The sequence below is a fragment of the Rhamphochromis longiceps genome, linkage group LG10 (assembly GCF_057381845.1).
Source record: "Rhamphochromis longiceps isolate RC_006_pf linkage group LG10, R_longiceps_female_GT1.1, whole genome shotgun sequence".
Taxonomy (NCBI): domain Eukaryota; kingdom Metazoa; phylum Chordata; class Actinopteri; order Cichliformes; family Cichlidae; genus Rhamphochromis; species Rhamphochromis longiceps.
In genome coordinates, this window is record NC_140566.1 from 27,663,193 (window position 1) to 27,674,867 (window position 11,675).

The window sequence follows — 11,675 nt, forward strand, 5'->3', positions numbered from 1 at the left end:
GAAAATATTCAGATGATGGCTTTTTGGAATGAAATGTCAATACTATTTCACTTCTTTGTGATCCAAAGAACTTAAAATAACGTAATTTTAAATCAATGTCAATTTAATTTATACAGCACTTTTAATTACACTTAAACTCAATGTGCTTAACGTAAATGAAAAAGAATCATATTAATAAAAACTAAGTTATTGTACAATTGTCATAGGGTTAAGGTTAGTGCCTGGCAGGCAAAACCCAGGCTGTAAAAACAATCTCGTGTTTAAACCACGCCCACCGGATATACGTAACATTTCCCCGGGAAAGCTCGGTTTCGGCAAGAGTGTTTTGAGTTCGCTCAAGTGTTTGGTAAGTGATATTAATCACAGATATTGGCAAGTTTTAAGTTGTTTAATAATAAAATCAAAACCACTAACGCTTGCTCTAATTAAGCCAATAATTGTTATTTGTGTTTGTAGCCGAGAAATATAAATATATAGAGATATATACGGCTGTCGGCACTGCAACGTGGTTAGCTAGAAGAAACTCAAACTTATTCTCATATAACACTTTCTCATCTTCTTTAAGTGAAATATCCTTCCTCACCTTAGTATGTATGGATCTCTATATAGACGTTATGATAACGTTACTTAAAGGATAGCGCGTTATGAAATCGCATTTAGCCTGTTATTGTTGAATAGCCGCTAATTTATTGTAAACTGTTTTTGGAGGAAATCTTCCATTTCTTTAACAGATTCATCATGCTGAGGAGCTAGAGGGGATTTTAATTGCTAAATGGAAAAAATGCCAAAAAAGAGTAATTAGATCAGCTAAAACAAGTGGAACAAGCTCAGTTGTAAACAATATCTGTGTAATAATATTAAACACAAATCTACTTTTCTAAGTCTTTGTCTGTACTACAGCGTTTCTCATCCACAGGAATTTTCATTGTTCTCGAGGCTGATCAGTGGTGTTGATTACTAATCAGGCCTTCTAAAGCAGTTACAGACCTTACCCTATTGTTTGTATCTAATTATATTCTTAAAGAGCTTTTACGGAGTTTCAGTCCTTGATGTAGTCAGTTTGTTTTGGCCATGTGGGCGGTGCTCTGGTTGTGTGATTAGAACAGGATTGACAATATAAACAAACTAGGAGGACACTTCTCTCAGCCCTAGCTTCAGTTTGCCATCTTCACTCCTGAATTGTGCTTCTTCCTGCAGATAAGCGATGGAAAAAATCACTGAGAAACTTTTACTGGAGAAAGCCTCTCCAAAAGCCAACAAACTGGAGCAAATCATGACTTTGAAGTAAGGACTTCTTATTCTTCTTATTCTTATTCTTCTTATTATGCCCTGTAGGTGTCTTGCTGTCTTGCTGTTAAAGTTGCACTGAAGTAAACTGGTAATGCTTAGTTACAGTTGTGGTGACAAGTTTACATCCACTCATCATGGGCATGATTGTCATGGTATTTTTATGATGATTCTTGTTTTTTTAAAGTAATTAAAATGTATCCATTCATTCCACCCTGGAAATTATGAAGCCCTAAATGACCATGACATTTATACCAATGCTGAGTGCACATAAACAGCTAAGGCCCTAATAGTCAAAGACATTTTCCAGTTGGCTATTTAAAAACTGGAATAAAACATTGAATTAATGGAAATATTTTTATACTTTTGTGATATTTGTGTGTATGCAATAAGATTTAAATAAATGATTATAGATGTAATACTATAATCACTAAACGGTGTCATATGTAATTTTATTTCATACCCCATGGAAACACTAACTTTGGTGCTCTTTGTGTTTCAGCCTGTCTAAGATGAGGTTGAAGCTTCAGGATCTACCTGTCAAGCTGCTGTCCCGTCTCCAGTCTCTGGAGAAGTTGGATCTTTCTGGAAACATGCTGCAGGAATTTCCCAAGAACCTGGAGCTTCCTGCTCTTCGTTTCCTGGACCTGAGCGACAACCAGATCGAGGACGTTACCACTCTGGACTCGCTAAGCAACGTAGAAGAGCTGAGGATGGATGGCAACCTCTACATCACTGTGAGCACATCGCTTTGTTTTCTCCTTACACTCCTGTTTTAGTGTCACTCTTTGCAGCTACAGCACAAATGGCAAATACATGAACAGGTTATAACTGACACTTGTCATCAGTATTTCATAAAATCACATACATCTACACCTACTGCTGTCTGGCTTGGCTCATGGAGAAATATTTGAGTCAGGCCACATTGCTGAATGATCATATCAGCTGATTATTAGTGTTAGCATTGCAAGGGAGCACCCTGCATCAGTTGTCATGACAATAAAATATTCATGTGTTTGACTCCCTCAGCCAGCTCAGGCCTTTGTCTGCTGAGTTTGTGTATTCTGTCTTAAGGGTTTCCTCCTGCAATGCAAACACATGCTGATGATGTGAAATGAAGTCCTGTAGGTGTGAATGGCTCTTTTTTGTGTCAACTCTAAGATAGACTGTTGTCCAGCCTTTTCCCCCCACTGTGAAAGAGACACAGTTTCAGCCCCCACTATCCTGCAGATGATAAATGGAAATAAGGAAATCCTTGCTCCTCTGTAGGATCTGGTTGTTTTTCTAGGTGATTCATATGATAAAGCAAAACACATCCCTGCATTCTTATTATCCCAGTGCCCCAATGAAAACTGTATTATTAGCAGAGAAATTCTTTTAAAAATGGTTTCCGCTCATTTTCATCATTTGCTTCTGATTGGCTGCCACTCATAAACAAGATCAAATAGCTGGCACACAACAAATATATATGATCTTTGTCAGCTCAGTGATCAGAATGAGTAATTACATAATAATTCTGAAGTATAAATCATTCACTGAACTGCAAATAATGGAGGAATTAAACTCTTTTCCTTTTTTGCTGTGATCTCCAGTGTCTTCCACATTTGCACAGTCATATCAAATGTACAGTATGTTTGAAAGTGTTCACAGAGAGACTGCTTTTTTAGGTCCCTTCATCATAAAATGCCGCCACACTGACTTAATTGTTAACGTTTCTTTTGGTTATCAGGTGAGTGACACTTACAAGCTGATGGTGTTGCTGCCCAATCTGAGGATTTACAACGGTAAAGATGTCAGTACTTATGCCAACCACTTGCGTTATGTCTACAGTGATAATCTGAGGACCAGGGTATGGAACTAATATCTTATTTTGCTCTACTTCATGGTGTTGGTGTTAATGTTCCTGCATTTGATACTGTACAAAGTCATAACATGCACCAAAAAATGATTTTTAGCAGCTGTTGTTTTGGAAAAAAAAAATACTTCTGGCCCAGATGTGGCAATGCGTCATCGTTTCATCACGTAGCCTGGAATCGCTGTCCTAACTATTGCTGTTTATTTTAGATTGCTGCTCTTTGGGAGAATAGCTTCTGCCTCCCTGATCCCATCACAGCAGAGAAAATAGATGTCTTGGAGAGCAAGTTTGTCAGCACTGCTTCTTATCAAGTTAAATTTGGGCCCAATTCAGTCAGTGACTTCACCAGGTGGAGGGTAAGTTTAGAGTGCTTTAGCACTTGTTTTTGGCTGCTTTCTGTTACATTTAATAACTTCTTCTTTGTCTCCTTTGGATCCTAGGTGGGGATATTAGCTAAGGAGTATCTTCTCTCACTGACAGAACCAAAGAAAGAAGTTGATAGCGTGGAGACTACAGGCACTCAAAATAACTCTGTGAGTCATTGTGTGCACTAAATATTGCTGCATTAATGAAGTTGCACCAGAGAGCAGCAGCTTCCTACTTAGTGTCTCTGCTTTAGTCCAGAATATGCTTTTATATCCAAAGTTCTGTAGTCAGCTGATGATGATGTTAGAAGATTTAAAGTTCATACAGTGGCTTCGTCTTACACAGGATGTCTCGAAGCCCGCAAAGAGGAAACAAACTGAATCAGTTATAGACACCAGCATAAGACTGAGGCCTCACAAAAAGCCTCGCACAGATCCCGCAGCCTCTGCAGCCTCAGACAGTCCACGCCAGTCGAGATTCCGCCTCAAGCCTCAGACACAAGATCCAATCGACACAATCAGGAATGTCCCCAGCAAAACAAGTCGGCCTCCCATTACCCCGAGCAGGGGAGAGAGGAGATCAGAGAGACCCAAGAGAAGTTTTCAAGAGCAGCAAACCAGCGAGGATGATGCTCAGAAGAAACGGAAGGAAAGTTTGGGCAAAAAGGATTCACGGAGAGATGCTGACATGCTGCAAACAGTAGAAATTCGCAGCGACACACAGGTAAGGGAAATATACCTTCTTTGCTAAATGCAGTCATTTAAATTTTAGTCTGGCCAGTCAGATTCTCAGGAAATTTGCTGCCAATGCCATTGATCACTGGAAAATTGATCTGTCTGAATTCCCAAGACAAAAGATCTAAAAAAAATTTAAAAAAAAGGAAAAAACATACCTGAAGTCAAAATGTATCTTGAGACAGCCAGTAGGTGGCAGTATTAGTCTGTGTTTCCATGCAGACTTGTACATCTGGCAGCTGGTACAGAACATATGTCCCCTCTTGATGAATTTTAGTAATTTGGCTCTTCTTTAATTTTTCATTTAGCTCCAACAGGTCTTTTCTTTTGTCTAATAACCTGGTTTATTGTCAAAATAGCTGTGAACCCCCCACTTTTCTTTTTTTTTTGCTCGAGCTTTGTGTGCATCAGTATTGGTAGCATCACTATAGGTATCATCAGATTGTGCCTTCATTAAAGTTTCTCCCCCTATCTCCCTTCTCCATCTCATGATTCCTTCCTCCAACAGCCGGTGCATCTCAAGCCGCTCCATGTTCTTCAGTGCCACAGCAAACAGGACAGCTTAGAGGACTTCTCCACCCAGCTGTGGGCCTGTGCTTTCCAGCCACTGCCTGATTCTGCTGGTATTGTTTGAATACACGTTGAAAAACAGTTGCAGGGCATCTCCAAGTCAAACAAAGCTTTAAGGATTAGAAGAAAGAGATTTGAAAGTTGTTGTTTTTTGTAAATGTGGGATTAAACTCAGGCTTTTTATCTTTATTAACAGGCAACGCTGGAGGAAGTCGTTTGGTCGCTACTTGTGGAGGAGACTCTATCTGTTTGATTGACTGTGAAATGGGGATGGTGATGAAGAAGTACAAAGTTCCCGGGGAGGTATGCTCCATTTATTTGGATTAGTCTGCAGTAGTTAGGCTTTAAAAACCTGAATTTTCTCTCTGTCTTTTGCTCAGACTCGTAGGATACTTGGTTCATAATGGCAAGAAAACAATAAAGCTCTCTGTCTGTTGCTTTCCTTTACACCAGGAGTTCTTCTCCCTGGCCTGGACTACAGTGCTGATGTCCAGAGGAGGCAATGCTTCAGCGCAGCACTGCAGCATTCTTGCAGCCGGTGGGAAGAGAGGGATAGTCAAACTGATTCATCCCAGAAACAACGTGGCCTACGGAGAGTTCAGAGCCAGCCGAAAGGCGCTGTCTGTCCTCCGATTTAACCACCAGCAGGGAAACTTCCTCTTCAGTGAGTAATTAATTACACAAACTCAAACCATAATAGCGAGTATGGATAAAAATTGGGAGTTTAAAGTTCTGACAGAGAATCAGATGGTTTGTAAATAAATCTTTTGTCAGGCTTAAACTTATAAAGAGAAAACAAATGAATAGCGAGGTGATTACCCATGTCTGTTGTAATCATTTACCATTGTTTACATATCAACCTCTGCTTCAGCTGTGATCTGATGTAGTGTAATTGTCCAGTTAGGAATTATTACCACCTCTTTGAATGTTTGCTGGACTGTTTTCTGCTCATGTTTTTCTCTCTGTTAGATATATTTTTTAAGGTTTTAGGGATCTGATGCCGTTTGTAAACAGTTGGCTATGGAAAGTGACACTCCTGTCTCTGTGTTCTAGTTGTATTCTTAGCTATGCCTGCTCTTAAGTCCTCACATCTCACTGATATTGCTTTAGCAATAATTTGCTCACCTGTTAGAGTAGTGGGCTTTACATAGTTTGATTTGCTCTTGTTTAAAGTGGGTTACTTGTAAAGTAACACCGCCTCAACTTCTGTCTTGTAGCGGGATCGTACGACAACAAGATCTTGATGTGGGATATCGGCGGGGTGGACAGCCAGTACAACTTCAAAGTTGTGTGAGTCTTTCTGCCAGGAAAAGTGTTTGCGATGCAATTTCTTTAGCAGATCACATCTGTTGTACTGACTTTTCTAAAATATATAACTGTTTATCAATAATACATTTTTAAATATATTTTTTATGTTTTTTCAAACTGCTACCATTGACATTAAGATGAACAGTTCAGACTGTGATGTTGAAAATTTGCTGTTTGACCCTCCAGTCAGCTGCTGGTATTGGAAATCGGTACCACCCCTCTGCACATCTGCTTGCCCCCCACTGCTCCCAGTGCACACCTACTGACTGCCTGTGAGGACGGCTTGCACTGCTACAACACACAGCTCGGTGCCAACAACACCAGTAAGAGGTGAGATTTGAATCTCTCCCAGTCTACCTTTTATTCTGGTGACAGTCAGTGACCTAGACTATACTGGCTCACTATATCTGTTCACTGATGTTTTAATGAGAAAACTATGAATACATATGTGGCCCACCCAGAAACAATTACAGTGTTTTTGTTTTTATCTCCTTGGTAGGTCAGAGGAAATGGAGATAACTTTCCCCATATACAAGAAGGAAGACAAAGACCATGACTACCACACGGTGGACGGCCTGAGTTTTCTTAATGATGACATAGTGGGTAAGTGTACCACAATACCACTGTAGTTTTATTTACAGTGCCTTTAAACACATGCCACTCTGAGCTGGAAACATTGACTCATGCTGGATATAATTAGACCTTTCAGCGATGCTTGGCGTTGGCAGTCAGTCCAGGTTGGTCCTGACTTCATTTAAGTTTGAGGATCTGACTCTGGCACTCTGTAGTGTCATAGTCTCACTGTACAATATCAATCGCCTTGAGGTGACTTCTGTTGTAAATTGGTGCTACATAAATAAAATTGTCTAGCTTAAAATCTCCTGCTTATTACTATTCCTGACTTCCCTTTTCTCATTTTTTTTCCTAATCTTTTGCGCGCTCTGTCAATTATGATAGCATCCAAGAACTACCTGTATGGTTGCATCTACCTGTGGAGCTGGAGCAGGACCAAGGTTCAGCGGCCTGACAAGAAGAGCAAAGCAGTGCGTGCTGTGGTTCTGGCTGAGCTGCAGTGGACCAACACTCAGATTCCCTACCTGGCTCTCAACACCTGTCCTGGTAAGTTCACCTCATCTCATCAGTTCTGATGCATTTAACATTCAGTCGTCATTTCAGGTCATCATCAGTGTAGACAAAGGCAGTAAGCTCATTAACTGCCATCTTCCGGTCACCACAGATATTTTGGGAGCTGGGACACAGAAGGACAGTCCAGACTGGGTCTGAAGCCACTCCATAGTTGCCCTGACTGTCGGCTTTACTGTAGAACTGGATGTTTTCACTTTACAATCTAAATTACGTTCCAGGGTTATGATTTTAACCCTCCAGATTGTGGTGAATCAGATAAATAAAACATTCTAAAGCACAAATAGATGAGTGCACACCTTCACCGAAGCCACACACTCAGACCTGCAGCTCTGAAACAACAGAGAGGACAGCTGATGTAACTCAATCACTCTATGCTGTGAACTAATTTAGAAGATCTTGAAATGCAGACAGCTAATGACCTGAAGGACTTTAAAGTTCATTTAAAGGTTCCTGGTAGTAACTTGTGAAAAAACTACTTTAGTGCTTAGACCAAGAACATCACAGATACTCACCACGTGTACTTTTCTGTGTTCTCATTCCTATCATTAGGTCAAGCCTACATGGTGTGCGGTGATGACAAAGGCAAGATATGGACATACCACATCCCCAACCTCCAGAAAAACAGCTTCCACACTGGGAAACCCATACTGCCCACTGAGGTATCTGTATTCTCAGACAGTAGCTTTCTCTTACGATTCTTGTTTAGAGAAATATCGATTGTTTGTTTGTTCTTTTTTTTCCTAAAAATGAGTCTATTAAATTAGTCTGGGAGGTAGTTGCAGTCAGACAAAACAAACTCTCAGATTAGTGAACGTTATCCTAATCATCAGTTATACTTTCCTTCGTTGTCCTTGTTTTTGCTCTCTTTTACTTTTATGTCTTATTAAAGTTGTTTCACAATCTTAGCTCTGAAAAGTGAAAACACATGGAGCTTCATCCGCCCACTTGTTTGTTTTCCAGCTGGATTTCTGGTGATGTCACAACATACCCAGATCTCAGCACTGGGCTGAAACATTGTCCTTCATGTGTGAATCCACTGAAGTCCCGTAAAGAGAGAGTTTCTTTGTCTTGCACTCACAAGACATTTAAATTTGCAGAAGCAGTTAATTGTGTTGTTCCTAGAGAAATACACGTGCACAGGAATGCACACAGGAAGCTTACAATAGATAAACACGGGCCATTCAAGTATTATTTTAGCTTCAGCATAATTTCCTCAGATTTTGTCTGCATCTCTGATAACAGATGTGTGCAACCACCATAAATATGAGAGATCTGAGCTGTGTAGTTGATTTTTGTTTCATTTTGGAAGATTACACAATGACCAGCTCTCACATATAAACACAGGATTATCGTGCACAGGAGTGCCTGTGCAGGCCATTAAGATAACGTAAAGGATGGAGACATTTTAAACCTACATTTCAATGAAATAAATGTCACTATCCATCTTCACTCTTTAAAGAGAGCTCAGTTTGCTTGCCTCTTTCAGCCTGCACATGAAATGTAAAGACTAGTGATTTGAGACTTCCAAAGCTTCACGTCGGCTGCGTGTAATGAGCCTAAACTTCAGATGCATTTCGCTTTTCTCTCCACTCAGCACTAACATGTTGTTTGTTTTTGGCAGGTGTTGGAGTGGCCGACCCCAGTTAAGAACGGCCACGGCAAGGTAGAAGGCCCCTCCATCAACAGCGTAGCCATGGACCCTGAGCTATGCTATCTAGTTGCCCTTAGTGACAAGAATATGGTGATAGTGTGGAAGAGAGAGGAGTCGCCCTGAGCAACCATGGACTGCACAGCCATAAAGAATCTGAGTGTGCCCCATTACTGAAAATGTGCACATTCATAATTTGCGAGTGTTGATGCTACATCAGCATCTAAAAGCATCACAGACTGAAGAACAAAAGAACTCTGTTACTTTTTTTACACAATAATGTATTATGTGGAGTTTAAACATAAAACTGTAATTTTCAGATGTTTTTGTTTTGACTTAAAGTTGCTGCTGTTATGAGTTATAGGTGATCATAGCTAGGTGACTTTGACTGTGACAGAATTATCCGTTGATTTGTCCAGAATGGACAGAAACGGCTCCATTTAGATCTACATGGTTACAATAATGAACCGTGGACTTCAAAATTCAGCTGATGACTGAATTTGTTTTCTTGTTTCTACTCCCTGGCACAGTTTCACAGTTTGGATGTGCAAACTTCAGTGTAAAAGTACAAGCGAGCCCAACATTAACAAAGCCATTTAGCTGGTTTAAGTTTAACTTGAATTAGTTAAAGCTTTGTTAAACTTTTTTTAGCAGATCTGTGTGTAATGTCAGAACGGTCATGAGTTCGTGTCAAAGAATTATTCCTAACTTTAATGATGTGTTGTGGTAAGGTCTCACCCCTCCATCACCCTTGTTTCCACCAGTAAGGACCTGGTTTTTGCAGAAAAAGCAGTCCTAGCACACAGCAGATTGTGACTCCACATAATAAGACTGCTCAGTGTCTGCAGGATGTTTTAAGGGCTACAGTTTATCCACATTTTCACTGTAACAAACTTCATGTTTCACATTAAATTGGTTCATTCAGATTTAAGCCGTCAAGAGTCTGCGGCTTGTTTCTTTTTTGAAATATATGCTTTGTTGATAAGTATAGTTTTTGAATGTGAATGATTGAGGCTTTTATTTTCCTGTGCTACTTTTTTAATGATCAGATAACACTGAAGAGTGAAACTGCTGCAACATTTACTTTTCTGAATACTTCTCATGTCAGTGTGCTTATTGTGTTTTTATGCTTTAAAGCTGAAAGTGGACTGTTTTTTTTATTTTATTTAATTAAAGAAGTTTTTAGCTTGCTTCTAACTGCTTTTGGCTTTTAAGTGTATTCTGTTGTTGAATCAAATGTCTGAATTCTTAAGAAGTACAGCAAAGATGTAAACAGGTTGTTCTGTTGTACCTGGTATTGACTATTCTCATTTTAACCACTTGGTGGCTGGCATGGTTGTTTTTTCCTTAGCTCTGAAAACACAGACTACATTCTTTGGAAGGAATTTACTTGAAGGGTGCTTGCTACCCACTGTGCCCAGTAATGTATATGCTTAAAAAACAAACAATAAAAACAGAAGATTTCATTACAGAATCATATGTTTGGAAAAGGGGTTCAAAAATTAGATGAAAAGAACCACTCAGCTTATTTTACTGGGAGTACTTTGGTGCTACAAAGAAGAATGGATTCAATTACACAAATGATTTCCAGGAGTAAACATTGAAGTATCTGTAAAAGACAAAGATGAAAAGAAGAAGATGTTCCAAAACTATGAAAAATCTACAATGGACCAGCTCAGAAAGTGTAAGATGAAGGTTTTGACGTGACTCTCCCGGTCCACAAACCTAAACAATAATAGGAAATCTCCTAAAGGTGTTCTGAGACTCCTGGGAACCCAAGACTTTGGCAGGGATGGCTGTAAATTCTCTACACAAGAATCAAAAGACTTGCTGCTACAAAAAAAAACTTCCCCAAACAAGTTTTACTGAGCAGGTTATCCAACCATGCAGGATGTCCAAACTTTTACCTCAGACTTTTGTCCTGTTTTGTCTTCATAGGTCAGCAGAGTCCCTTTGTTAACAGTTTAGAAAGAATGCACTTTTGTATTAATTCAACCACACTTCATGTAAGGCTATATGAGTGCAAAACAAGACCGAGGGAGTCTTTCTCTTCACCTTCAGTGTTTCTGCCCTAGTCATCTTCCTAACATTGAAATATAGCAGGTATTAAGAAGTGCCCTCTCACCAGTAGTTTGAAAAAATTCTACACAATGATGACACATCATTCTTTATTATTCATCATTTCATTTTCTAACACCTATCCTGTGACACCTATTTTCGGCCCTCCTTCTGTTAGGACATGCCTGGAAAACTCATTTGGGACTCCCTCCCAAATTACTTATTAACTCCTCACCCTATCTCTAAGCAAGAAGCGATCTACCGTTTGGAGGAAGCTATTTTCTGGGATCTATGTATCCTAAGATCCCAGGGTTGTCAGGGGGCTTTTGCCTTTGGTAGGGTCTCCCAAGGCAAATCCTGGATGAGGGTACCATGAAAGATAAAAAAAAAAAAAAAAAAATGAAGGGACCTGTTTACTCTGGATTAGGGTTAGGGGGTTAGGGTTACTGGAGTTGCACTCTTGGGCCGGGTCTGGGGAAGGAGCTTAAGGGACAGGGTCTTCTGTGGGCTCACCACATACAGGATCCCCAATGAGGATTGGGTTCAAAGTGTGTTGGGTGGCAGTAAAAGGCAAGAGGCTGGGCGGTTCAATCCGTGGTTCTTGGGGCGGATTGTTGGGACATTCTCTATCATTATTTACATTTATTTAACAGGAAGTGAAACTTGTGGGATTTGCATTTTTCACTTCTTAACAGGCACACAG

The 11,675-nt window shown here is 39.9% G+C and overlaps 1 protein-coding gene across 1 annotated transcript; it reads left to right on the forward strand.

The window, feature by feature from the left end:
• The first annotated feature begins 296 nt into the window (after nucleotides 1-296).
• lrwd1 (leucine-rich repeats and WD repeat domain containing 1) lies at nucleotides 297-10,368 on the forward strand. The gene is made up of 16 exons (XM_085421204.1): nucleotides 297-346; nucleotides 1,198-1,284; nucleotides 1,790-2,024; nucleotides 3,017-3,136; nucleotides 3,352-3,498; nucleotides 3,583-3,675; nucleotides 3,854-4,231; nucleotides 4,751-4,865; nucleotides 5,009-5,115; nucleotides 5,266-5,476; nucleotides 6,030-6,102; nucleotides 6,307-6,450; nucleotides 6,620-6,723; nucleotides 7,078-7,239; nucleotides 7,816-7,925; nucleotides 8,888-10,368. Exons 2-16 carry the CDS (start codon nucleotides 1,205-1,207, stop codon nucleotides 9,038-9,040), a joined length of 2,232 nt encoding a protein of 743 aa, XP_085277330.1. The 5' UTR covers nucleotides 297-346; nucleotides 1,198-1,204; the 3' UTR covers nucleotides 9,041-10,368.
• Nucleotides 10,369-11,675: the final 1,307 nt, after the last annotated feature.